General features: G+C 37.1%; 15 protein-coding genes across 15 annotated transcripts; 5 read left to right on the top strand and 10 right to left on the bottom strand.

Moving 5' to 3' along the window:
* Positions 1-17: 17 nt before the first annotated feature.
* Gasu_46320 (signal recognition particle subunit SRP54) lies at positions 18-945 on the top strand. Its single transcript, XM_005704270.1, has 2 exons — positions 18-542; positions 593-945. The coding sequence occupies exons 1-2, from the start codon at positions 27-29 to the stop codon at positions 917-919; spliced, it is 843 nt and encodes a 280-aa protein (XP_005704327.1). The 5' UTR covers positions 18-26; the 3' UTR covers positions 920-945.
* Positions 946-1409: 464 nt separating this feature from the next.
* On the bottom strand, positions 1410-3797 carry Gasu_46310 (DNA gyrase subunit B). Its single transcript, XM_005704269.1, has 4 exons — positions 2580-3797; positions 2388-2517; positions 1708-2337; positions 1410-1651 (listed from the first exon to the last, which is right to left on the bottom strand). Exons 1-4 carry the CDS (start codon positions 3788-3790, stop codon positions 1487-1489), a joined length of 2136 nt encoding a protein of 711 aa, XP_005704326.1. The 5' UTR covers positions 3791-3797; the 3' UTR covers positions 1410-1486.
* A 9-nt stretch (positions 3798-3806) lies between these two features.
* On the bottom strand, positions 3807-4617 carry Gasu_46300 (ATP-dependent Clp protease adaptor protein ClpS). Its single transcript, XM_005704268.1, has one exon. It carries the CDS (start codon positions 4603-4605, stop codon positions 3985-3987), a length of 621 nt encoding a protein of 206 aa, XP_005704325.1. The 5' UTR covers positions 4606-4617; the 3' UTR covers positions 3807-3984.
* Positions 4618-4627: 10 nt separating this feature from the next.
* Gasu_46290 (uncharacterized protein) lies at positions 4628-5823 on the top strand. The gene has a single exon (XM_005704267.1). The coding sequence runs from the start codon at positions 4664-4666 to the stop codon at positions 5789-5791; it is 1128 nt and encodes a 375-aa protein (XP_005704324.1). The 5' UTR covers positions 4628-4663; the 3' UTR covers positions 5792-5823.
* Positions 5824-5826: 3 nt separating this feature from the next.
* Positions 5827-7967, bottom strand: Gasu_46280 (phosphoglucomutase). The gene is made up of 2 exons (XM_005704266.1): positions 5881-7967; positions 5827-5851 (listed from the first exon to the last, which is right to left on the bottom strand). The coding sequence occupies exons 1-2, from the start codon at positions 7935-7937 to the stop codon at positions 5848-5850; spliced, it is 2061 nt and encodes a 686-aa protein (XP_005704323.1). The 5' UTR covers positions 7938-7967; the 3' UTR covers positions 5827-5847.
* Positions 7968-8017: 50 nt separating this feature from the next.
* On the top strand, positions 8018-8792 carry Gasu_46270 (uncharacterized protein). The gene is made up of 2 exons (XM_005704265.1): positions 8018-8152; positions 8203-8792. Exons 1-2 carry the CDS (start codon positions 8033-8035, stop codon positions 8767-8769), a joined length of 687 nt encoding a protein of 228 aa, XP_005704322.1. The 5' UTR covers positions 8018-8032; the 3' UTR covers positions 8770-8792.
* A 4-nt stretch (positions 8793-8796) lies between these two features.
* On the bottom strand, positions 8797-9517 carry Gasu_46260 (thioredoxin). The gene is made up of 2 exons (XM_005704264.1): positions 9298-9517; positions 8797-9235 (listed from the first exon to the last, which is right to left on the bottom strand). Exons 1-2 carry the CDS (start codon positions 9490-9492, stop codon positions 8936-8938), a joined length of 495 nt encoding a protein of 164 aa, XP_005704321.1. The 5' UTR covers positions 9493-9517; the 3' UTR covers positions 8797-8935.
* A 20-nt stretch (positions 9518-9537) lies between these two features.
* Positions 9538-11582, top strand: Gasu_46250 (splicing factor 3A subunit 1). The gene has a single exon (XM_005704263.1). The coding sequence runs from the start codon at positions 9715-9717 to the stop codon at positions 11491-11493; it is 1779 nt and encodes a 592-aa protein (XP_005704320.1). The 5' UTR covers positions 9538-9714; the 3' UTR covers positions 11494-11582.
* Positions 11583-11973: 391 nt separating this feature from the next.
* Positions 11974-12667, bottom strand: Gasu_46240 (uncharacterized protein). Its single transcript, XM_005704262.1, has 4 exons — positions 12620-12667; positions 12439-12570; positions 12290-12393; positions 11974-12225 (listed from the first exon to the last, which is right to left on the bottom strand). The coding sequence occupies exons 1-4, from the start codon at positions 12664-12666 to the stop codon at positions 12200-12202; spliced, it is 309 nt and encodes a 102-aa protein (XP_005704319.1). The 5' UTR covers position 12667; the 3' UTR covers positions 11974-12199.
* A 9-nt stretch (positions 12668-12676) lies between these two features.
* Gasu_46230 (MFS transporter, PHS family, inorganic phosphate transporter) lies at positions 12677-14297 on the bottom strand. The gene has a single exon (XM_005704261.1). It carries the CDS (start codon positions 14278-14280, stop codon positions 12763-12765), a length of 1518 nt encoding a protein of 505 aa, XP_005704318.1. The 5' UTR covers positions 14281-14297; the 3' UTR covers positions 12677-12762.
* Positions 14298-14346: 49 nt separating this feature from the next.
* On the bottom strand, positions 14347-15807 carry Gasu_46220 (lipase class 3 family protein). Its single transcript, XM_005704260.1, has 2 exons — positions 15665-15807; positions 14347-15626 (listed from the first exon to the last, which is right to left on the bottom strand). Exons 1-2 carry the CDS (start codon positions 15771-15773, stop codon positions 14377-14379), a joined length of 1359 nt encoding a protein of 452 aa, XP_005704317.1. The 5' UTR covers positions 15774-15807; the 3' UTR covers positions 14347-14376.
* Positions 15808-15817: 10 nt separating this feature from the next.
* Gasu_46210 (leucyl aminopeptidase) lies at positions 15818-18312 on the top strand. The gene is made up of 3 exons (XM_005704259.1): positions 15818-15943; positions 16010-16394; positions 16448-18312. Exons 1-3 carry the CDS (start codon positions 15846-15848, stop codon positions 17798-17800), a joined length of 1836 nt encoding a protein of 611 aa, XP_005704316.1. The 5' UTR covers positions 15818-15845; the 3' UTR covers positions 17801-18312.
* A 56-nt stretch (positions 18313-18368) lies between these two features.
* Gasu_46200 (GTP-binding protein) lies at positions 18369-20267 on the bottom strand. Its single transcript, XM_005704258.1, has 2 exons — positions 19047-20267; positions 18369-18996 (listed from the first exon to the last, which is right to left on the bottom strand). The coding sequence occupies exons 1-2, from the start codon at positions 20241-20243 to the stop codon at positions 18469-18471; spliced, it is 1725 nt and encodes a 574-aa protein (XP_005704315.1). The 5' UTR covers positions 20244-20267; the 3' UTR covers positions 18369-18468.
* A 10-nt stretch (positions 20268-20277) lies between these two features.
* Positions 20278-22697, bottom strand: Gasu_46190 (endonuclease). Its single transcript, XM_005704257.1, has 2 exons — positions 21813-22697; positions 20278-21709 (listed from the first exon to the last, which is right to left on the bottom strand). Exons 1-2 carry the CDS (start codon positions 22667-22669, stop codon positions 20428-20430), a joined length of 2139 nt encoding a protein of 712 aa, XP_005704314.1. The 5' UTR covers positions 22670-22697; the 3' UTR covers positions 20278-20427.
* Positions 22698-22706: 9 nt separating this feature from the next.
* Gasu_46180 (myb family transcription factor) lies at positions 22707-24017 on the bottom strand. Its single transcript, XM_005704256.1, has 2 exons — positions 23366-24017; positions 22707-23300 (listed from the first exon to the last, which is right to left on the bottom strand). The coding sequence occupies exons 1-2, from the start codon at positions 23868-23870 to the stop codon at positions 22729-22731; spliced, it is 1077 nt and encodes a 358-aa protein (XP_005704313.1). The 5' UTR covers positions 23871-24017; the 3' UTR covers positions 22707-22728.
* Position 24018: the final 1 nt, after the last annotated feature.

Here is a 24018-nt window from a genome sequence, read left to right as displayed (position 1 = left end):
GAAGGCAGGTCGTCGACAATGATCTGATGAATGAACTTGTACTGTTAGAGAAAAAAGGAAATCCGGACGAAATTTTACTTGTTTTAGATGCCATGACAGGGCAAGAAGCAGCCAATGTTGCGAAACGTTTCGCAGCAACGGTACATGTTTCTGGAGCAATATTAACCAAACTCGATAGCGACACTCGTGGTGGAGCTGCATTATCTCTCAGTAACATCTCCGGCTGTAGCATTTGTTTTATGGGAACATCAGAAAATTTGGATGGCTTGGAACCGTTTTATCCCGAACGAATTGCCTCCAGAATCCTAGGAATGGGAGATATAGTATCATTAGTAGAAAAAGCACAGGAAAATGTCAATGAGGAAGAAGCAAAGGAAATGGCAAAAAGAATGTTGGAAGCGAAATTCACCTTTGAAGATTTTCTTAAACAATTGTCTTTTGTGTCATCAATGGGTTCCTTAGGGAATATGCTCAAGATGGTTCCAGGCGTAGGTAATAGAATAAAATCTGAAGATATATCGAAAATGGAAAACAAATTAAAGGTAATTTTTATATTCTCAATGTAACAAATTGAAGTATTAACAAACACCAGGTTGCAAAAATAATCATACAGTCCATGACAAAGGAAGAAAAGAAGAATCCTGAGTTATTTTACGATGACGTCAGTTCCAAGAAACGTATGGAAAGAATTCGAAAAGGATGTGGCAGGTCCCAGGAAGAAATTGATGATTTCTTTAAAACTTTTAAATCTGCACAAATTGCCATGAAGAAACTTGGAGCTTCTGCGAATCAGAAAGCAGAAAAATCAAGTGAAATTGAGTCACAAGATTTTACTGGAAACAGAGCACAACGCAGAAAGTTGACAAAAACAAAAGAATCCGTGCCAAAAAATACCATTAAAAAGGGATTTGGAAAATAAAGAAAATTAAAATTTTAAATTTTTGAAAAATTAATTAATTTTCGAAACAATCAGCATGGTACAGTTTGTAAAACAAGAAAACAAGTGGATTAATTTAATGCCGAGATTCTGTTATTTCAATTTACACTATTTTTTTTTGCTTATTATTTTAAAAAATAAATATCCCAGGCAAAAGGTAAGTAAAATTTTTTTAACATGATTTGGTGTTGATTGGTTCAGTGGCATTTGTTTTTGTCTTTATCTTGATTTCTCTCGTTTTCTATGTCCTGTTTTATTGAATAGACAACAAATTTCTTTAAGTAGGAGTTTGTTTTTTTACAACATTTGTTCTATTCACAGATGTTTTTTCATTGCTATATTGAAACTTTGTTTGTGAATATACAACCAGATATTTTCAAGGTAGAACCAGAGTAGTTTATAGAAAAGAGTGATGGATTCACTAAGGGTAAAGAGTTGTCTATAAATAATGCATTTGAAATTTCGTTGCTATCGTAATTAAAATTTTTTTATGGGTTTCTATCACTCTTGATTTCTCTATAAAAATAAGAATGAATTGATATGCGAATACTAAATATCCAATTGGTCCCAGGATAAGCTTCGTGCATGCTCATTCAAAAATGCTTTGCGACGATCGACTTTATCACCTAGTAACATTGTGAAAAGATTGTTCGACTCTGCAGCATCTGTGATAGTAACTTGTTTCAGACATCGGGTTTGTGGATTCATCGTCGTCTACACAAAAATTTCAATGAGAGATGAATACAACTTGTACATAAGATTCGACTTACATTCCATAATTCTACCGGCATCATTTCACCGAGCCCCTTGAATCGCTGAATCGTATACTTGGCATTGGAAGCCAATTCTTCTTCTAAAAATCGATCTAGTGATGCCTGATCGAAAAAATACTTGCAAGTCTTCCCACGCTCAAACTTAAACAAAGGAGGGCATGCAATATATAAATGACCATGCTCGATCAAAGGACGTTGATATCGATAAAAGAAAGTAAGCAACAAAGTTCGGATATGAGCACCGTCCACATCAGCATCCGTCATAATGATGACTCGATGATATCTTAACAGTTCCAATTTGAAATGTGTATCGGATACGCCAGCACCAAGAGCAGTAATCAATGCGTGAATTTCAGCATTTTTGTATATTTTCACGTCATTCGCTTTCTCGACATTCAAAATTTTCCCTCTCAAAGGGAGTATTGCTTGAAAGCTTCTATCTCTTCCTTGCTTTGCACTACCTCCTGCAGAGTCTCCTTCTACAATAAATAATTCTGCTTCATCTGGATTTCTTGTGGCACAGTCTGCTAATTTTCCTGGTAAAGCTGCAGATTCTAAAGCAGATTTTCTACGTATCAATTCTCTGGCACGTTTTGCTGCTTCTGCAGCACGAGCAGCAGCATTTACCTGAAAATAAGACAGCCTTTAAATATTTCCAAAAGAACCGTATTTCTTACTTTGTCTAAAAGAGCTTGAAAAACTTCGGGATTCGTTTGTAGAAAATCTCCAACTTCTTCTATTATCACCTGTTCCACTAAACCCCTTATTTCAGGATTGCCTAGCTTGGTTTTGGTTTGTCCTTGAAATCTACGAGTATTGCAACTTGGTTAGCTTACAAATCTAATGCACTCTTTAACCTCTTTTCTTACTCTGGCTCCGGAACCTTCACTGAGATAATACCGATGAGACCTTCTCTTATCAATTCTCCATTCCATGACAAAGTTTCATTTTTGCTGGTCTTCTTCGCCATTTGATGAAAACATTTCGTAAGACCCGATTTGAAACCTTCTACGTGGACTCCACCATCAAGGTTCCTTATGGAGTTTGCAAAGCCTAGAATAATTTCCGAATATTGCTCTCTATTCCATTGTAAAGCAGCTTCCATTTCAATTTGTTTTATTCTTCGATGAATATACACAGTTTCATGCATGGACTGCTTTTCTTTGGACAAAAACTGTACAAATTCTCGTATTCCACCTTGATGAATAAAAACTTGAGGATGTATCTGTTTCCTTGACTGACTACCATTTTCTACTGATTCTTGAACCTCTATTTGATGCATTTCGCGATACAATATAATTTGTAAGCCTGCGTTCAAATAAGCAAGCTCATCAAAACGTTTTGCTAAAAAACTTGCATCCATCTCTAAAGTTTCACCAAAGATTACAGGGTCAGGATAAAAATGAACTTTGGTTCCACTTTTTTGCTGTAAAAACCCTCGATCATATTGTTGAATGCCTTCTCTTTCCATGAGCAAGTCTGATGTCATATCGCATACTTGCATAGGACCCAACGGAATACCTCTTTGGAACTCTTGTTCATACAACTGATTATTTCGAACAACGCCAACATATAGTCTTTCGCTTAGTGCATTGACTACGGATAAACCCACTCCATGAAGACCTCCAGATACGTGATAACCACCACTTCCAAACTTTCCTCCTGCGTGAAGAACCGTCAACACTGTTTCTAAAGCCGACTTTCCACTAGTAGTGTGCATATCGACAGGAATACCTCGACCGTTGTCCATAACAGAAACACTCTTATCCGAGTGCAACACTACAGTTACCTTTGTACAAAAACCAGCGATTGACTCGTCAACTGAGTTGTCGACCAGTTCGAAAACAAGTTGATGTAACCCTTGTATTCCAGTAGAACCGATGTACATGCCAGGTCTCTTTCTTACCGGTTCTAAACCTTGTAATACGGATATCTGGCTTGCACCGTATTCTTGTAAGCTTTCTTTGCTTTGAATTGTTGGAGTATCCCTTAATACGGCTTGAACTTTTTCAACTTCTTTCCTTCCTTTGGAAAAATGACGCTTAGAAAAGAAATACCCTTGGAAAAAACTAGGATTCATGCCTAGTCCTTTCCGATGGTGTAAACATGAACAAGACACTTTACTCTTATCAAATAGATTCAAAGCACGAGTAGCCCTTGAAAAACTATATATAAACCCCATCAAAATAGGACTCGGTGCTATGAAAGCAACTATGTTCGTCGTGTTCGACTTGCCATACATTTTTTGCGCCTCTTTTGGGAAGAAAAAATGCATTAAGCTTCTTCAATTCTTACATATACTTCTTCTCTTTTCAATTGTTGTGCATAAAACTCTGCATGTTCTTTTTCTACAATACATATAATCGATTCCCCAGTAGACTGTGCTTCATGAAATATTCTTCTTGCTTCTGCCTGTTCCATCTTTGGGATTACCTTCAATAGTGCTTGTACCACAGCAACCTGGTCATACTCTTCATCTCCTAACAAAATAACTTTGTACATAGGTACAAACTCCTGCTGTGTTTTTCTCTTGGGTTTGGCTCTAGCAGCACCTGAACCTGTCTCTGTCAACTCTTCTTGCTTCGGTGGAGACACCAATTTCTTCGTATCTTTTTGAATAGTTGTTTTCGGTTTCGCAATTCTAGCTGGAGATAATGGCATCACAGGAGCTTGTCTAGTAGTGTAGTAATCGTTATCTGTCCATTGAGCTGGAATACCAGATTGGCAACTACACCTTCTACCTGTACGTGGTAGAGTCTTGCAACCTTTCCCAGAATAGAAACATCGCTTTCCAGTTGGAATTGCTTGTAAACCATAAAGCCAACAAAGTGAAGGAGAATACAGCCTCATGGAATCGCCACCGTCCATAAATATATCTCTCTGATGATCGCACATGCTCCATTGATTTCAACAGTCCATTTATTCACTTACTTTTGGTGCAGAATAGTTAGAAATGCCAGGTTTCCTTTTTATAAATGGAACTTCAAGCTGTTTTCATTGTCGGAAGCAGGGTTGGAAAAAGTCTACACGTTATTTCTGTTCAGTTGGTCCTAAACGAAGGTATTCTGGATGTCAAGTAACTCTTTCAGCAACATCTTCGTCCAGTAGTAGACCAGACCACGTAGACTCTCCAACAATATCAACTCATAAAGAACCAAACTTGTCAAGTCAACAGTTTGTGGCACCTCCTGAAGACTTTCATAGTGCTGTAAGAGCAGCATTTCAGTCTGCACAGTGTGCAAGAGAAAAGGGACATCGATTGATCGAAATTGAGTTTCCTGCTTTATCTACTATGAGACTATCCAGTGCTGATTGTGGAGCGTATGAAGTATTTGACGCTAATAGATATCATGCAGTTCAGTTGGCCAAATTGTTTGCTAGTAGCGGTGACCAAGTAGCTATATGTTTACCAGACATAGTAGAATATGAAAGAGTCTTAGAAAAGAATGGAGACGAACCATGGATGTATTCTAATATACGATGGAGTGTCATTCAGTCATCTTATGCAGGTAATCCCATTACCTCGATTTGGGTTAAGAGAAAGAAAATAGAGCCGTTGCAACCACAAGACACTGTTTGTATTATAGTTGGTGTTTCTTGTCAAGAGTTGACTGCAGTAGAAAAACTGATTGAAACAGACAATCATTCGACCACTTTTGTACTATTGAATGTGGAATTGGATAAACTTCGAAGTGACTTGGGGTTGTTGGGGTTTCCATCCAAGTCATTACAGTATCGCTTTTTATGCCAATTCTTATCAGCTTATTATTGGAGAAATAGAAGTTTTGTACGATTTCTATCTCAACCACCTTTTGTACTCAAATACGAAGGTGCATTATTCCGTGCGTATCCTGAACCGTGGCAAGTGTTATTACAAACAGGTGATGAATTGCAGCGCTATAGACAAGTTGCTTGTCTGCAAAGGAGACCTACTGGAGTCCAATTTCGTAAAATGGTAACTCAAGCACTTGTAGTAGAAGACGCTATAAAAGAACAAATATCCAAAGATGAAAACAAAGGAAAAGATGTGTGGTGGGAACAAGATGAAAAGCATTCCATATCTCAGACATGGAAATATTGAGTCCGATGTTTTATAAAAATTGTTTTTCGATCACATAAGAATCCGTTTCCAACCAATCATCTGTTAAAGAGGATTGTACAAATTCCCACAGAGGCTTACATATTTCTTCAGGATTATATTCGTTGATGGATATGTGATGAGTCTCAAAAGTTTCTAAATAAATGGCCAATCCTATTACGTTTTCTACATCGATGGGTTCATTTTCCGACGAATCCTTTCCAGTCGGCACAACACTTAGCCGCAGTATGATGCGATGAGTATCCTTGATATATAAACAAACTCCCAACTGAGAATGCGTCATTCCTTCAAATGGATTATAACATTGATATTCTTCTATTCGTAAGTTATTCAACCAACTCTTATATTTGTGGTGATCCAAATGAGGGTGCATTTCCTTCCAAGATAATCCTCGTCCTATTTGATTCCATAACATTTGCATTTTGGTTTCCATTCGCTGCTTTTGACTCTTATTCTTTGCTCGATAGAAATAACACATGTGATAGTCTCTTCCATATTGACTCCAATGCTGTTCCATTATCTCATGAATATCCATCTCATAGGATCGGTTTTCATTCTTCCAAGATAACAAACTTAACCAACAAAGAACCAAAAGCAGTCCATCTCTTTCACGAATCCAACTACAACCTAAACCTCCATTCTCATCCATACAAATATCGACTTTTTCTCTATCCATCAAATTGGTCATATAACGCCAACCACAGGGACCTTCATAAAGTGACATATCCAACACATCCGTGACACGATCGATGGCCTTACTATGGACAAATGTCTTTCCTACTCCACGAAATACTTTGGCAAATCTTGGAATGACTTGTCCTATACAAGTTAAAAAGACAGCGAGACTATCTTGGGTTGATAATATCATTCCTTCCGATGTCACTAAAGATGCATATCTTCCTTCGTTATCTAATACAACTCCCAAACGATTGCTATTCTTCGATGTACCCTTCTTTCTTAGTCTTTCTTTCATCCTTTGATAATTGTCTTCATGATAAGGATTGGGATGGAGACCTGCATAGTCTTCTTTATACTCATGATGAAGTATTTGGGAAGAATGTAAACCCAATTCTTCTACGAATATACGATAAGCATATCTACCCATGATACTGTGTAACGTATCTATAAGTAAAAATTGGGAATGTTGTTGTAAAAATCTTCGAATCCTGGCCATCGGAAACCATTGTTTGCATCGTTCAACATACAACTCCAAAGGATCGATCACTTTCACGTAATGACGATTTTCATCCACAAAATATTCTCCAAGGGTGGAAATATCCACTTGAGGATCGATTCCTACCACTCTATACTCGGTTACTTTATCCAATTGGTTTCGAAAACGAGACAAAAAGATATCTCGCATAGGACCACCGTTGCCCAATACATATTGAATACCAAAGAATTGTTCTTCACCAGCTGCTTTTCTATTTACAGAACACAAGATACCGCCTTCACAACTGTAATAATGGATGGCTAAAGAAGCAGCTGGAACCGAAGCCAAACCATCTTTTGCCACTATAAGAGCAACATTTCCAAACCCTAAACAAGTATATAGTATACGAAGAAGGGCTTCTTTTGCATAGTAACGTCCATCACCACCTAAAAAGAAGGTACCTGCTGTAAATCGATCTCCTAAAGTTCCTCTCAAAGCAGAAACAAAGGCATGTAGGCGTTGAGGTTTTTCTAGAAACATGCGAGTAGCATCAGATAATCCACTTTCTTCATTCAATACTAAAGCTCCATCACGATAAGGTATAAGCACTCGAAGTGCTATTTCTGATACATAAATAGTAGTACTCGTCCCTTCTTTTGCATCACCTCCTTGTAAAGTTGAGTTTCTTGATGGGGTCGTTTTCAAGGTTGGATGATTATGAAAAGGAACCAATTGACTTTGTTCAGTTACTGATGGATGGATATCCGTAGCTTTCAATTTGGAAGCCTTCCATAACACGGGACTCACTCTATGACAGCGTCGACAGTAATTAGGTCTTGAAAGGGATGATGCTCTATCCAGTATATGTTGTGAAGGAAACCAGACAAGGTAACCTAAATATTTCTTTCTTTTCACAAGTAACTGGTTATTCCAACGTATTGTCAAGTCATCATTGTACTCCCAAGTGAACTTCATAATTATTCGCCTTGTCCAAAAATAGTTTTCCATTTTTTTGAGTTGTACACCAAAGTATACTGAAGACTTGTATGTGGAAGAAAGCTATCCATTGTATGAATGGGTGTCGTAGATATGCTTTATCCTCTTTTATTCCTTCGAGTAATCGTATTGGAGAAGCTACCTTTAAGAGTGTAGCACATACTTGTTGGTTTTGTGTTCCTGAACAACAAATGGTAAGTGGAACAAGTTGAAGACAGAAAGAAATGGAATCAAGTTGTAATAGAAACAATATGAAATACTTGCAAGAGGAAGTGGTTGCATCGTACGTGGGAAACAAGACAATCTATTATGGGCTTTAGTATCTGCTCATGTGGCTGCACCTTTTTTGTTTCGTAGTTATTTTCCACAAGAGTGGTTATCTATGGTGAACGAACAACACTGCAAACATACTTTATATGGAGAAAATAATGATCAACCCAAAATAATAGAAACTGGAAATATCATTTGGAAACATGAGTTGTTGGATGTAGCAGCTTTTGGTTTACAAAGACACAACGTGAGTGATGAAAAGGAATGGGAATGGTTGACAAGTCAGGCAGTGGAATTGGAACCTTTATCTGAATGGTCAGGAAAACAATCTGTAGTTGTTCAAGGTTGGCAAGTAAAAGGATCAGTCGGTTCAGGACAAGAGAAATTAGTTGCGTGTTCGTTGAATGGAACTATTCAAGTACAACAAGGCATTCGATATTTCATCAATACGCAACCTCATATAGCTTATCATGGGATGTGTGGAGGTCCCATCTTATTACCTCAAAGCATAATAATAATAATAATAATAATACTTGCATAGGCATATTGGAAGGTCGAGTACCGGATGCCAATCAACTGGAACATATAACTCAAAAGGAATGGAAAGAATTCTTTCAATCCATAGCAGGATATGCTGCTTTTATAGAAGCTTCCGTATTGATAGATTTTATCGAACAACTTGAAAAACAACTCTAGTAGACCCAAGATTATGAAAGAAAAGGTTGCAATGCATCCACTAACTCTCTTTTAGAGAGCAAACCAACCCAGCGAGTCACTTCCTTTCCATTTTCAAATAAAATCAACGTAGGTAACGCTCGAATATAATATTGGGAAGCTAACGCTGCATATTTGTCGGTATCCACTTTAAATATAGTCAACTGCTGTGAATATTCTTTGCCTAGTTCTTCCAGTATGGGTGCCAGCATGAGACAAGGACCACAACCATAGGAATGGAAATCTACCAAACAACGTTTCCTGGACGAAACCATATCCTCAAATGAACGAAACTATAAAGTGAACAATCCATATAGGATATTGACTATACTTTCTTGAAGAAGAGAGGTCTTACCTGTTGTTGGGTACTCATAGTAACAACGAGATGGGGTAAAGGAACAGTGGACCTTGGATAAACCAACCGACGTATAGAGCGTTGAAAACATATCCAAGGACTTTTTACACGACAAGGATACCATTTTTGATGAGAATGATGAACAAACATAACAGGATTATCTCTCTTCAAGAGTCGAGAAACTGAAGGAATCATGTAAAAGGGCGCGCCAATATTGTATAGAAAAATGCATTTATCATGCACGTTTATCAACTCTATTCTATATCCATCCTATCATATATTATTCTAAAATAGTTTCTCATAAGAGAAAGTTTCTATTCAATCCATCCAACACTCTTCTCTGTCTTATCATCCAAAAAGGATGAAAAATTGTGGGAAACTGAAAGTGTCATTGGAATCATATTACGATCACCACTCATGAATATTGTTGAACATAGAAACCAACCTAGTTTACAAACTATGAATTCGTCTCCTAGTGTGATACCTCCTGACGTGGAGAAAATCATAGAAAAAACTGCAGTATATGTAGCTAAAAATGGGAGCTCCTTTGAAGCGAGAGTATTGGAAATGAACAGAAATAACCCCAAATTCTACTTTTTATTGGAAAGTGACCCTTTTCATAGTTATTATTTACAAGTATTACAAGAGAAAAGACGATATTTTGCTGGACCACCAACGACACCAACTTCAAGCACCATAGGTATGGACCATTCCTTGGCACCAGGAGAAAGTCAACCCAACTTAAGAGGAGAATCCATAGCAGAAGCTGCTCCAGCAGTGTCTAAAGCAAAACTTTCAGAAAGAAAGGCTCAAGCTGCACGTCCCATTCCTACACAACCTCCACCTGAAGATGTATTTACTGCTCAAGTACCAGAAGAACCACTTCCAACACCAATGGATGTTGACATTATGAAATTAACAGCTCAGTTTATAGCGAGGAACGGTAGAAGTTTTTTACAAGAGTTACATTCGAAGGAATATCGAAACCCACAATTTGAGTTTTTGAAACCAACGCATCCTTATTTCACTTTCTTTCAACGCCTGGTGGATGCCTATTCTATCGTGATTGCTCCCGATGATCAGATGTTGGAAAAAATCAAGGAATCAGCTCATTCTTTAGGAAAGGTAATGGAAGACTTGTATTATCGTATAGATTGGGATATGTTACAAGAAGAAAAGAAAACGGAACAGAATAGAAGTGCCGTGGAAAGAGTACAAATGCAGATGATTGATTGGCATGATTTTGTGATTGTAGAAACGATAGATTTGGATGAACGGGAGGTCAATTTACCAGCACCCATGGCTAATGGCAACTTTTCATCATGGAATAGAAGAACTGAGATGATGAATGGAAAGCAAACCGAGTCTAGTATGGAACAAGATGATGATATGGAAATGGATATGCAAGAAGAAGAAGAAGAAGTGGAAGTTACAACATATACCGATATTCCGGCAGACAAGATAAGGAAGGATTATCGGCCGAGAACATCTTCTTCTAGCAATGAAAATAGGGATTCTATTGAAGTGACTTTACCAAGTGGTCAACGAGTTCCAGTGGATCGAGCAAATGAAAGTATCAAAATGGAACTATTGGATCCGAAATACAAAGAGGAACGTCAAAGAGCCGCAGAGAAGAACAAATATCAGAATTTGGCATCCGATGCAGAAGTGGCGATGAACTTAGGAAGGCTATCTGATCAGAAACTGGATATATATAATAGAGCAGATTTACAAAATGTGATGGCAGAACGAAGAATAGCAGAAGATAGAAAGTCAGAAGAGTCTATGGAGCAAGTAAAAGCTCCAGAGCCAACTGTTCAACTTAAACCTTCTTCTTTGTTATGGGAAGCATCTTCGTCTTGGGATAAAGGAGAGAATATGAATCCTGCTAGGATGGATAATCAAGAAGATAATTCAGAAGAAGGAATTCAAGTTCATGTTCGAGTACAATCACATAGCAATCAAGAATGGAATTTACGTGGTCAAACGATATCTTTACAAGTTCCTTATCAAGCCACTCTTTTGGATCTGAAAAGTACATTAGCTCCGTTAGTGAAATTGGCTCCCAATAAGCAAAAAATTTCGGCAGACAATTTTGGATATTTAAAGGATAATCTTTCCTTGGCAGATTATCAGTTTTATGATGGAATTGTGATGTATTTAGAAGTCAAAGAACGTGGAGGGAAAAAGAAATAAACTTTTGCTTGGTTACATTCTAATATTGAATATGGTATATCACGAAACACAGAAGTTTCAGTATTGTGCCATACACGCAGTCAATGCCTTGTTAGGTTATGCAGCTTTTACAGTACAAGTGAGTATATATATGTTTTGGTTACTACTTGACAACTCTTAAGAAATAGGACTTTGAACAAGTAGCTAAACAACTTGGTAAGGAGATGGGAAACTTTGGACAACAACAATATAGGTAAGTTATTTTGTAGAAAAGAGCGTTATATATACATAAACTCTCAATAGAAGTCCATGGGGTTTAGGTGACTATGATGTCAACGTTATTGGAAGAATACTAAAAAACAAAGGCTTGGAAATAGAGTGGCAAGATAAACGTGTCACTCTACAGTTGGAAAGATTTCGTGACCCTAATATGATTGGTTTACTTATCAACGGTAAAGAATGAATGATACTGTTGTCGTTATTCTACAAGCCAATGAACCGAGTCTATGAAAATAGTTTATCTACGTCGATGGTGGCGTTTTTGGGGAAGCAGTCGACATTGGTGTACTATCAAGCTTATAGAAGATAAATATTATTTGTTGGATTCGTTCAATCAATCTCCCATAGTTTGGAAGGAACAGTCCAGCGTTGAACAATATTTGCAACATGTTTTGTTCCAACAGGATGGTCAGGTATTGTGGATAAAGCAAGCATCAACAAGTGATTATTAGATACCGATGGGTATAATAACTCCTAGTCATAAACAACGGTTAGGAAAGGAACGCGATGTTTCTTCCTTATTTTAAAATAATGTTACCTTTTCTATCCCACGCTACAACTACTTCATACCACACTTGAACTTGGTGGTGCATAGACATGGTCATTCTTTTGCTCAAGTCACCTTCAATATACAACCGTTTCCTACACCCATCCATAAGTGTGAAAGTGGAAGAAAAGAAAACTTACCCTTTACAAAGTAACTGAGGCAGTTGTTTGTCATTAGCATTGCCATAGACACATATCGAGTGCCACTCTGTGCTACCTAACGAAGGGCCATAGTGTGTGACGAGTGGAAACTTCCACAAGGCGTTTTCAGGACTAGCAAAGAGTGGTCGATATTTTATTCCCGTATCAAGTGACAACCTACCACTTAGAAGAAGTAGCAAAAATAGGTTGTTGAGCTATCCTGCCCATTAAAAACACTCGAGCAACAGTAAGTACACTATGACTACTATTCTTAGTAGTGCAAGTAGACAACAAGTGGTTCTTCATTCTCTCTTGATTATCAATTCAATCACAACTTCCATTTCTGTTGTGTCGTTTGTTGTTGTTGTTATCGTATTCATCTACCGATTTCCAAAACATATCATCTTCCTTTTCCAAAGATATTTTAGTTAAATCAGGTATTAAGAAATAAGTTGCTACCAATCCAACACAAGCAATACCTCCTGCAACTAAAAAGTCAGCTCTATATCCTGATTGAGAGGAAGAAAAGGCATTGGCTATGGGCAAAAAGAATTGGACTCCGACAATACCACCCACTTTTCCAAAAGCTGCGGATATACCATAACATGTGGAACGAATGACTGTGGGATATACTTCAGAAGGTATCAAATAAATAGGAATGACCAATAAGATTTGAAACATTCCTTGAAAGATATACAACACTAAATAAGCAGCAGGTTTACCATAAAGAATAGGATAAAGACCACCAATAAGGAATAGAGTCACTGCATAAGTAAAGAATCCAAACATGAGAATATTCTTTCTTCCCAATCGATCGATCAGAAAAGCTGCCAAATAAGCCATCGGTATCCAAGCCATATTGACCAATTGATAATATGCAATATGCATCAAAGAACTTCCAGTTACATTGGCCAATATATCGGCACCAAATGTTAAAAAGGAAAAGTATATCGAGTCCATAAGAAACCAAGTCAAACAAGTTCCCAAAAGACGCCATCCAAAGGAACGAATCACAACTATCAATGGAAAACGTCGACGAATGGCTTTGTCTCTTTCATATAAACGAGAATTTTTCATACAAAGTCGAAATAAAAATACAATAGCAGTAGGAAGGATGACCAATCCAATGGATATTCTCCAAGTAGGTTCCAGTTGAGAAGCTTGGGTACCAAATATATGCAAAAGAATGATTTGTACGATGGTAACCACATTTTCAGATACCATTTCTATACAAGGCCCTAATAAGGCAATCCTTCTTCCTCTCTTCTCCACCGATAGTGAATCTCCATCTTCACTATTTGTTGGCATACAACACGGATATTCTCCTCCAGAACCAACACCACTAAGACCTCTTCCAATAGTAAGAGCCCAAAATAGACCTTGAATAGAACCATTGGCTCCATTAGCAGCTGTAGCTATTATAGCTCCCATAATAATCAAAGTGGAAGTGATCAATAAAGATACCTTTCTTCCAAAGTAGTCGGCAATAACCCCAAACAATAACTGTCCAACTAAAACTCCATATAATAGTGCGTTGTTTACTCTGGTTTCCACTGATTGAGTATAATATTGGCTATATTCTATACTCCAAATTACGTTGAGAAGAGAAATAACGTTGTATTGATAGCCTGTACTGATGAATCCCAAACTACATCCAAATAGATTGGCTTTGGTGGCAGATATGGATTGGAAAGAGAACCAGGAAGTGATACGTGAATACCAAGAAGGAGAAGGTTGTTTATCGTCTAATACATCTAGTACAGGACCAACTATTTCACTTTCAGTCTTTGTATGGTCCATCAAGTCGAGTTGTTCTTTATCAGCCATACTATGCGTCATCATTATCCCTCTCAATCAACATCCAGTATTATCAAGTTGGCTGATCGTTCTTGAAAAGCAAAAATCATCAACGGATAGATAATCCGTTGATATCGTTCGTTATGGATCATCAATGGATTGAATGACTGTCTTAATAGCTTTGGCATAATTTTCTGGTAAATGATCCACCAACATACCTTTCAATCCAATAATTTCTCTCAATTGTTGTTTCATGATCGTAGACATGGAATAAATAGGACGATTATGGTGACATTGGAAATATCTATTTGTGGTTCTTATCTTCTGTAAATGATAGATTGTGCCACCTACAAATAATCTTTGACTTTCATATGTCTCATCTGAAGAATGTTCCAAAGTAGAAACATCCAAATGAATCCAATTCGTCCAACCTAACCATAAAGCTAAACGTTGAAAGGAATTATAACGTTTGGCAATTTGACAAGCACGAAAAAATCGACGTAAAGCAGGAATACTCAATCTAGGAACAATATCGTTATTATGTACAAATGAAATAACAAAAGAATGACAAGCTTCCGCCAAAGTATCACTCAAAACAGGTGGAGGACCAAATGCATAACATTGCAAATTGTCACAAATATTTCTTTCTCTCAACAATATACTCAATACCATTGCACATCCTGCTCCTAAAGAATGTCCTGTAACTATCAGTCGATAGGAAGGATATGATTCACAAGCATTTCGTAAAATGGGTTCCATAGTTTGAGTTAATCTCTGTGCTGCACGAAGCATTCCATTATGTACAAAACCATGAATAGTATTTTGAGCAAAAGTTATTTTCAAAGGTTCGTTGAGTCCATCCAAGTCGGTAAGTGCGTCGGCAATACTCAAAGTGCCACGTACAGCAACCACAATAGAAAGTGTTAAATGATCATAACAAATATAATAAGCTGGAAAATAAGTATCAGCTTTGAATTTATGGGCTACAATATCTTTAGAGTGCACTCCAGTACGAAGAAATATCACCAATTGGGGAGTTATTCCTAATATAGCCTGGGAAGGTTTTTCAATAGCAAATAATAAAGGCCCAAATACTGCTTCTGCGTGTTGCATAAAACGCTTTGCTTGTTCCAGAGTTTCTAAAGGTTTGTTTTGAATAGGTTCTGAAGGTTGGGTTTGTCGATGAGAAGAACCTTGTATTCTTTTATATACTTTGACCCCCAAAATCCAGTCGTCAGGTAATAAGTCTTGAAATCCGTTTCCCACTATAAGACTAGAAAAGTGTGAAATGGCTTGTTTTGTTTCTTCCTTTTGCTCATTTTCTTTCCAAAACAAGTCACATTGGAAACAACAAAGGCAACAAAAACGACGAAGACGCTTTTCATAAAGGGCTAGTAACTCTTCTTCTTCATCATCATCATATTCAAACTTATTTCTTGATTAGAAACAGTTTCTTCTTGTTGTTGTTCTTGGATATTGTCATTCTTTCTCAAAACAACAGTTTGAGGAGTTGATGTTTCCATATCTTCATTGGCCATGATTCAAAAGATCCATTCTATCATATGAATCAACAGCTGTCCTTTTTTGTTCTCCATTGGACAGTCTTTGGCATGAAACATCAACCACAACGTTCTCGACTGGGTCTTAGTTGGGTGGTGGGTTCGTTTCTTGTTACATCACATAGTCTGTGGAAACACTTTTCCAAAAGGTACGTTCATAAAGCTCGAGGTTGGAACTGATTTTTCACTATATGATTGTTTCCATCTCGTATTAGTTACAAGTGTAGATTGATTTGTCAAAGGAACTTTCAGTCAAGCAGAGTTTGGAAATATTGTCAAAGACCACCTCGTTTGTTGCGTTATTTTGAGTTGAAAGAGTCACCATCTACGTCTCGTAGCTATTGGACAAGTCACTACGCTCATTGGAAAATGCAACACAACTCCTCTTTGCAACCTCAAACTTGGGTAGAAAACAGTCATCGTTTTCCAAGACATATCGAATTTCGTTCGGATAAACTGAGCAACTTTGGTGGAGAATTGCTAGTACTGGGTTTAGAAGAGTCTCAAAAACAACAGGAAGAAGTACATCCAATACCTTCCACTCTAGTGGATCAACTAGATAAGCAACAACAGGAAGCAATATACTCTCTTCTAAAGGAGGTAAGACTTTATAACTTTTTGTAATTTTTGTGAAAATAACAAAAGTGGATTAGACCCGCTTTCAAGGCAAGTTGGGAAGTAGTCAGTATCAACGAATATTTCTACCCGGTGTGGGTATCAGATATATTGCTTTGTTTGGACTCGGCAAAATAGAAAACTCCAACACTACAACAACGATCGACATCAGAAGGAAATTGGGTGCATTCATAGGCCAAATTGCTCTTCAGTATAAAACTTGTACAAGTGCAGGTATATGGACCTCGTTCTCTTCCTGGACACAAGACCAAATACAAGCATTATTGGAAGAGATTATGCTTAGCTCGTACAAAGACGATCGATTCAAAGGTACTCCAGACGAGACTGACTCACCTTGTATTAAAGAAGTTTGTCTACTTGATGAGACAAAAGTACAATCTTCCACAGTCACAAAGGCTAAGAATATGGTCTCGGGTATTATCATGACCAAGGAGTTGGTGTTTGCTCCAGCAAATAGTGTTACTCCAACATTGTTATCTCAAGTAGCTATTCATTTAGCCCAACAATATGGAATGGAATACAAAATACTGGACAAGGAACAATGTCAAAAGATGAATATGGGTTGTTATTTGGGTGTTGCACAAGGGTCCTCAGAACCTCCCAAGTTTATCCATTTAAAGTATTCTCCTGTGCAAGGACCAGTGAAAAAGAAGATTGCTTTGATTGGAAAGGCAATTACCTTTGATTCTGGTGGTTACAATTTGAAAGCAGGAGTCGGTTCCATGATTGAATTGATGAAATTTGATATGGGAGGCTGTGCTGCTGTTTTAGGTGCTGCCAAAGTTATTGGAGAATTAAAGCCCAATCATATCCAAGTACATTTCATTGCAGCTTCTTGTGAAAATATGATATCAGGAAATGCTTATCATCCAGGAGATGTATTACAAGCTTCCAATGGAAAAACAGTGGAAGTTATCAATACGGATGCAGAAGGAAGACTTACTTTGGCTGATGCTTTGGTTTATGCAGAACAAATCGATACATTCGACTGCATCATCGATGTGGCCACATTGACTGGCGCCATCATCATCGCATTGGGAAATGAGTATGCCGGTTTTTGGGCCAATCAAGAGGAATTGGCCAAACGTATTGAAAGTGCTTCTCAACGTTGTGGTGAGAAACTTTGGAGAATGCCTTTGGTCAATGAATATATGGAATCTTTAAAGAGTAAGATTGCAGACTTGAAGAATGTGGGTGGAAGGGCTGGTGGTTCTATAGCTGCTGCCTTGTTTTTAAGAGAATTCGTGAAACATGCTCCTTGGGCCCACATAGATATTGCAGGTACTGTATGGAATGAGAAACAATCAGTAGCTACAGGTTTCGGTGTGCGTACTTTAGTAGAGCTTTGTGAAAGTTATTCACAAGAATAAAGACAAGTAGGAAACCAAGAAGAAAAAAAATTTAAAATTTTCTTCATTGTGTTGGGGCGCGCCAAAAAATTGAAAAGCGTGTTGTTCTCTTTGTTGGTTTCGCTTTATGTTATGGATGCTTTCCAATCTGCAGCATTGATAAGAATAAAAAAGGAACTAGAACAACTGTATTCTAACCCACCAACTGGCATAAAGGTATGGACTAAAGGTGATAACCTTTATGAATTGGAGGCAGAAATAACGGGACCTGAAAACTCTCCTTATGAAGGAGGTCGTTTTCTTTTATTGATACAGTTACCTTCTAGATATCCTATTGGAAGTCTCATCTTTATCGACTCTGTATGACTCTTGTCTATTGTCCTGAATATATGATTTTATTGTATGATTTTTCTTTGATGCCTTGTAATTTACCTCTTAAATGTGTTTTTATTTCTTGTTTGTTTGTGATTTTTTTGTTAGTAGGCATTCGTTTTTTGCTCGTATAAGCTCAATCGGGCAAGATGCTCTCATGGCAGATGTTGCTGATGAGTATCGTAAATGTTGTTCCTACTATTTTTGAAAAATGGTCAAAAGCGTGGACTCATTTATATCTCTTCGTTTAGCTACATGTGTAAAAAAAACCATAAAATCAAAGATATTATATAAATACACCATAAAAATAATTCGAGTTACTTTTCCGTTCTTCCTTTTAGACGCAAACGAATAGGAACGCCATGCAAATCAAACTCATTACGTAAACCATTCATAAGGAATCGCATATAGTTATTTGGCAATTCAGTCGCTCCAAAAAGTACAAATTGAGGAGGTCTTATATCAACTTGGGTGAGATAAGCCAATTTTGGTTTTTTCTTACTTGAAGACATTGCAGGTGGAGGCCTCAAACTTATCAAAGTCTGTAGCCATTCTGTGAGTTGGGAAGTGGAAATATTTTTGTTCCACTTTTGAAAGGCCTCTTGTATAGCATTTCCTATCCTATCGAATACTGTAGCATCCGTTCTATCGATGGCAGACAAGGTAAAGATAGAAGAACCTTTCAAGTCAGGTAACATTGAATATAGTTGAGTTGACAACTTTTCTAGTTGAGACTGTGCCATTTGAGGGTTCACCAAGTCCCATTTGTTTGCAATGACAATCAAAGGCTTTCCAACATCAATAGCAAATCCAATAATTCTCGCATCTTGTTGCGTCAAATGTTGCTTTTATGGTTGAGTATTTGATCCACACTCTTTTGTGTTTGGTTACTTACCGATCCATCCAAAACTACACAAACGACATGGGATTTTCTTATAGTTTTCAGAGAAGTTTCCATACTAAAACGTTCCATGCGCACTTGAATAGCTGATCTTTTACGAATTCCTGCAGTATCCGTTAATATAAAACGCTTCTCTTGATGAATCCATTCTACCGGAATGGCATCTCTAGTAATTCCTTGTACTGCTCCAGTAATTAATCTATCTTCGTCAATCAATCTATTGATCAAAGTAGATTTACCAACATTGGGTCGTCCTACAATAGCTACTCGAATATCTTCTTCTTGTTGTTGTTGTTGTTGTAAAAGGATATTCTCCTCATTGACTTGGACCATGTTGGTTAGGTTCTCTACATTCTCTCTTGTTATTTCCTCATCAGAGACTTGTTTGAGTGAATGCAATGCGATAGGATCTTGTTCTTGACGAGCTAGTTCTTCCTCATTCAGTCTTTGTACAATTTCTTCCATTTGTTGTTGTTCATAATCCTCATCTGAAGGTCCTTTTGGCAATGGTTTCCTTAATACATTAGGAATCAATTGCTCCAATCGACCATATAGTTCATAAAATCCTTTCATTTGTTCAACCGATACTTTGACAGGCTCACCAAGTCCAAGTGTATATACCATCGATATATTATCTTCCGAAGCTTTTGTATCGCACTTGTTTGCAATCAAAATAATAAACTCTGGAGACTTTTTACTAAGAAGCCATCGAGCAATCTCCTTATCTACCTTTGTAATCCCATCCTTTACGTCCACCATAAAGAATATCACATCTGCTTCTAACACTGCTTGCTTCGATTGTTGTTCCATTCTTGTATATACGTAACGATACACATCTTCTTCTTTGTATTCCATTGCAGAGGACGAAGCCACAGACTCACAAGTTAAGCTAACTTCATCCAATTTGGGTTCTTTACTATGAACTCCTTCCAATCCTGCGGTATCCATAACGGTGAATCGATAGTTTCCTAATATTGCATCGTTACTTATCAATCGGTCTCTAGTCATACCAGGAGTTTTATCTACGAGTGATAATCTTTTCCCCACCAATCTATTAAACATACTAGACTTTCCAACGTTGGGTTTCCCTATCAAAGCTATCTTCATATTCGTATCTATAAACTCTTTGTTTAATTCCTTTGCAATTCTTCTAAAGTGTCTTATATCTTTATCTTCAGCTGGTGGACCCATCCCAGAGGAAAAGCAAGCACAAGAATTCTTTAGAATAGGTGACAAGTACTTTATGGTTTGTTGACTCTTCAAAGAAAGAGGGTATAGTTGTTTTATAAGTGGTGGTGGTGGTTGATAATATAACTTTTGTAAAACTAATCTTGCCATGAGTAGTGTATACATATATATATTTCTATAGAATATATCAACGGGTATATATACAACCGTGATGACTTATCCACTCCAACCAACGTTTCCAATGATCATTCCTACTTAAAGTATTGGCATTTCCAATGACTATCAAACCACTTCGACTACGAGTTATGGCAACATTCAATCTTCTCCAATCCTGTAAGAAACCAAGTGATTGAGATGGATTACTTCGCACAGTAGAAATAATGATGATATCTTTTTCACGTCCTTGAAATCCATCCACTGTTTTCACTTCCACATAAGATAACCATTCTGTAGATGTTTCTCTATCCATTCTATCCATAATATCTCTCATTTGTCCAGCATATGGAGTAATGATTCCAATAGTTGGAAAAGATTGTTGGAGAGTATGATTACTGTTTTGAGCAGTCATCCAATTTTCTACAATTTGTGATATGGTTTCTATCACTACTTGAGACTCTTGAGGATTACAATAGGAAGTGCCTTGTTCAGTAACCCATTCTTCACCAAGGACTGGAATAAAGGCAATAGGCGTTTGAGGATTAGGCCAAGGAAAGTAATTGGATATCGATTGAGTACAAGGTGCAGAATGCAATAAGCCATGATAGAAATATTGACTAGGAAATGCTGCAATCGAAGGATGCATACGATATTGAGTACGTAATAGATAAGGCTCCACACCTGAACGAACTAAACGTTCAAATAAACTCACAGAAAGACCACTTTCAGCTGCCTCAGGATTCAAAATAGTGGGTGGTAATTGATAGTGATCACCAGCCAAAATCAATTGTTCACATCCTTTGATAATTGGAATCAGTAAACCTGGTTCATGTGATTGTGTAGCTTCATCAATTGCAACTACTTGAAAAGAAATATTCTTTAATATTTCTTCACCAGCACCCACACAAGTACTTAATACTATGGGATACTTGTCGAGTATCTCTTTGGTCGCAATCATTTCTGTTTGTTTCAACTGACCAAGTGACTTTGAATAGTCTCGATGAGCTAATCCAATAGCTTTGCCTCTTTTGGGTTGGGCAAGTCTTTCCATTGCTTTCTTCAAGTTTTCTCTCTTCTCTATAATTCTCGTATCTCTTTCTAAAAGGGAATCCAAAGAATATTTCCATAAATTGCGATGAATATTGGCAGGCTTTCCAATTCTTATTGCAGGAATATTGTAACGTTCCAGTTCATCGAGTATATTATCCGTAGCAATATGAGTATATGCACTAGCTAATATGGGAGTTCGACCTAATTGGACTAGACTTGCAAGAATTTTGGCCAATGTCTTGGTTTTCCCAGTACCAGGAGGCCTAGAAATATTTCAGTTGTTATTCTTCCTCTTTCTATCTATCTATCTATTTATATATCTATCTATCTATTTATATATATATATATATATATCCAAATACTTACCCTTGAATCAAAGTAAGTCTTCTTTCCAAAGCATTCTTCCAAGCAGTTTGTTGTGACTCATTCCAATCATTCTCATCTTGTCGAATCTTTTGCCATTCCGATGGACTCTGTGGAAATATTCGAGAACGACATAGTTCATCCAATGTTCCTTGTCTGCCTTGTGATGTAACCAATTGTACTAAATAACTTGAACAAGTATGATAATCATTCCATCCTCCTTTAGGTTCTTTTTGTATATTCCCATCTTCTATAATCTCTTTAGCAAAACTTTTCACAATTATTTGACTGATTTCATGATCACTCTGTTGAGCCATCGTTATTAGCTCTTCAACGGCATTTTTGGAACGCTCAAACGCAACTGTATTAGATATTTGATATACAGTCCAATCTTTTCCAGCCATCCATTCTTCTCCTACGACGATACGTAGATACTTGGAGTGTCTTTCTAATAGAGTCCCTCGAATAGACTCTTTTCCACGCACACAAAGTACCCAATCACCTTGAGTCAATCGATGATAAGGTAACTTTTTATATGAATAGAGTTTAGCAACTCCTTGACCATATAAAGCTCCATCCAGTTGTGCATTTAGTTCAAATAAAGCAAGACCTTGTCTTTCCAGTCTTTGTCTACTCCACTTGAGACGTTCTTTTACTTGTTCTTGTTCAGCTTCCATTTCCATATCTAAAAGTGGTATGAAGTGGGAGGCATATGGAGTTGAGTCATAAGGCGCTTTCTTTTTCTTTGCTGCTACTGTTTGACTTTTTGAACGAGTTTTGGTTGTTTTCTCGAATACTCGTGCTAGAGACGCCAATTGCATGGTTTGTATATACTGTTTATTCTTTTGTATAAAATACATTCTGGAATATTGCCAAGGAATAGTAGTCAAAACAGCCATTTTCATGATCCATAAAGAGCTCATGAAATATGATGATTGACAGAGAATGATGGAGTTACTTGACACAACATCCAATTCATAGAATGATTCATTTGTTGTAGGCGATATTCCAATCTTCTAATTCTTCTTTCACGTATAAAATAAGGAATCTTTGTTATTTGTCCTTGTCGATGATTATTCTCTTCTTTTTGTTGTTGCTTTTCATAACCATTCGAATCATTGTCATAAGCAACTTGGTCTCTCTTCTCCTTATCTATCGATTCTTTAGTACAACTCAATGGATAAAAGAATGGATTTTCCTTATCCCATTCCTGAGATATCTTTTCATCACTCTTTGATAGTTGCTTCTTAGCTATTTGTTGCATTTCTGGAGATTCCATCGTCATATCATGAATGGTTTTCATTTTCTTGCTTTGTTGGTCCTTTTGTTGTCTCATAAGGTACTTTTTACAATGACTTCTTACTTGGGAAGCAGTTTTGGTACCTATTTTGTTAGCAATAGATTGCCATTGTCCTTTACCATATTCTTCCAATCCTTGAAGAAATAGAAAATGTTCTTTTTTTGTCCAAGAACGTTTCACTGAAGGTTGATCTATTGAAACCATTTGCCATAAAATATCATAAGCATTCATACAACTATTTTCCAAAACAACTTACTCGATAATAGATATGGATTCTCTTCCGAATGATGATTTTTATCTTTTACAATTGCTTTGTTTATATCACTAGTTGAATTGCAGATAATTGCTTGGGATTCTTTGGGAGAGTCATGATTCGATGTTCGAGAAGAACAACGTCGTATTGTACCAGTCGTTGAATATCTACTTCTTTTCCATTTTTCTTGACGTATGCGTTCCACTTCATTATGCAATAGGTCCGAAGATACGATATCACGTAATTGATGAAGTAATGTGTGAGTTTTTACTTGTTTTCCTTTCCACGCTTCATAACATCGTTTCACATTTTCTTGATCAACAATATCCAGTTTGGGTAATATCGCACGTATCATTTCATCCATATGCACTATACGAGAACGATTGTATATTATCTTTTTACTTGTCGTCGTTTGTTTATCTGGATAAGAGTCATTGGATATCCCTGAAGAAGAAAGTGATGAAGGATGATTTGATTCTTTCCAATTATCGTTGGCATGATTATCCATATCTGTAGGTATTCTATTTCCCCAATCCTATACAAAAAAAAATAGTGGAGATGAATGGTCACTTTATCAATATTCTTTATATAATAACACAATATCAATATATAAGAGTTTCAATCCTAACCAAGTCTCAGTAGTATTTGATTGCTTT

The sequence above is a fragment of the Galdieria sulphuraria genome, assembly GCF_000341285.1.
Source record: "Galdieria sulphuraria unplaced genomic scaffold scaf_43, whole genome shotgun sequence".
Taxonomy (NCBI): Eukaryota; Rhodophyta; class Bangiophyceae; order Galdieriales; family Galdieriaceae; genus Galdieria; species Galdieria sulphuraria.
The sequence above is the reverse complement of the archived record's forward strand: the minus strand, read 5'-3'. Positions and strand labels throughout refer to the sequence as shown.

Coding starts and splice junctions, on each gene's coding strand:
- Gasu_46230 (XM_005704261.1), bottom strand. CDS start 14,280: ATGATGACGCATAGTATGGCTGATAAAGAACAACTCGACTTGATGGAC.
- Gasu_46290 (XM_005704267.1), top strand. CDS start 4,664: ATGCCAGGTTTCCTTTTTATAAATGGAACTTCAAGCTGTTTTCATTGT.
- Gasu_46240 (XM_005704262.1), bottom strand. CDS start 12,666: ATGGGCAGGATAGCTCAACAACCTATTTTTGCTACTTCTTCTAAGTG. Junction 12,394..12,438: donor CCTCAGTTACTTTGTAAAGG/GTAAGTTTTCTT, acceptor GGATGGGTGTAG/GAAACGGTTGTATATTGAAG. Junction 12,226..12,289: donor TGTAGCGTGGGATAGAAAAG/GTAACATTATTT, acceptor GTTTATGACTAG/GAGTTATTATACCCATCGGT.
- Gasu_46200 (XM_005704258.1), bottom strand. CDS start 20,243: ATGGGTCCACCAGCTGAAGATAAAGATATAAGACACTTTAGAAGAATT. Junction 18,997..19,046: donor GTGTAGTTTTGGATGGATCG/GTAAGTAACCAA, acceptor CAACCATAAAAG/CAACATTTGACGCAACAAGA.
- Gasu_46320 (XM_005704270.1), top strand. CDS start 27: ATGAATGAACTTGTACTGTTAGAGAAAAAAGGAAATCCGGACGAAATT. Junction 543..592: donor AAATGGAAAACAAATTAAAG/GTAATTTTTATA, acceptor AACAAACACCAG/GTTGCAAAAATAATCATACA.
- Gasu_46310 (XM_005704269.1), bottom strand. CDS start 3,790: ATGAATCCTAGTTTTTTCCAAGGGTATTTCTTTTCTAAGCGTCATTTT. Junction 2,338..2,387: donor TTCAAGCTCTTTTAGACAAA/GTAAGAAATACG, acceptor TCTTATTTTCAG/GTAAATGCTGCTGCTCGTGC. Junction 1,652..1,707: donor TGCCGGTAGAATTATGGAAT/GTAAGTCGAATC, acceptor ATTTTTGTGTAG/ACGACGATGAATCCACAAAC.
- Gasu_46210 (XM_005704259.1), top strand. CDS start 15,846: ATGAAACATCAACCACAACGTTCTCGACTGGGTCTTAGTTGGGTGGTG. Junction 15,944..16,009: donor TGGAAACACTTTTCCAAAAG/GTACGTTCATAA, acceptor ATCTCGTATTAG/TTACAAGTGTAGATTGATTT. Junction 16,395..16,447: donor TATACTCTCTTCTAAAGGAG/GTAAGACTTTAT, acceptor AAAGTGGATTAG/ACCCGCTTTCAAGGCAAGTT.
- Gasu_46220 (XM_005704260.1), bottom strand. CDS start 15,773: ATGGCCAATGAAGATATGGAAACATCAACTCCTCAAACTGTTGTTTTG. Junction 15,627..15,664: donor TGTTTCTAATCAAGAAATAA/GTTTGAATATGA, acceptor AAGAGTTACTAG/CCCTTTATGAAAAGCGTCTT.
- Gasu_46270 (XM_005704265.1), top strand. CDS start 8,033: ATGAATGGGTGTCGTAGATATGCTTTATCCTCTTTTATTCCTTCGAGT. Junction 8,153..8,202: donor GTGTTCCTGAACAACAAATG/GTAAGTGGAACA, acceptor AAGTTGTAATAG/AAACAATATGAAATACTTGC.
- Gasu_46260 (XM_005704264.1), bottom strand. CDS start 9,492: ATGATTCCTTCAGTTTCTCGACTCTTGAAGAGAGATAATCCTGTTATG. Junction 9,236..9,297: donor CTATGAGTACCCAACAACAG/GTAAGACCTCTC, acceptor TTCACTTTATAG/TTTCGTTCATTTGAGGATAT.
- Gasu_46300 (XM_005704268.1), bottom strand. CDS start 4,605: ATGTGCGATCATCAGAGAGATATATTTATGGACGGTGGCGATTCCATG.
- Gasu_46280 (XM_005704266.1), bottom strand. CDS start 7,937: ATGAAGTTCACTTGGGAGTACAATGATGACTTGACAATACGTTGGAAT.
- Gasu_46250 (XM_005704263.1), top strand. CDS start 9,715: ATGAATATTGTTGAACATAGAAACCAACCTAGTTTACAAACTATGAAT.
- Gasu_46190 (XM_005704257.1), bottom strand. CDS start 22,669: ATGTATTTTATACAAAAGAATAAACAGTATATACAAACCATGCAATTG. Junction 21,710..21,812: donor AGACTTACTTTGATTCAAGG/GTAAGTATTTGG, acceptor AAATATTTCTAG/GCCTCCTGGTACTGGGAAAA.
- Gasu_46180 (XM_005704256.1), bottom strand. CDS start 23,870: ATGGATAATCATGCCAACGATAATTGGAAAGAATCAAATCATCCTTCA. Junction 23,301..23,365: donor GAATCCATATCTATTATCGA/GTAAGTTGTTTT, acceptor TGGTTTCAATAG/ATCAACCTTCAGTGAAACGT.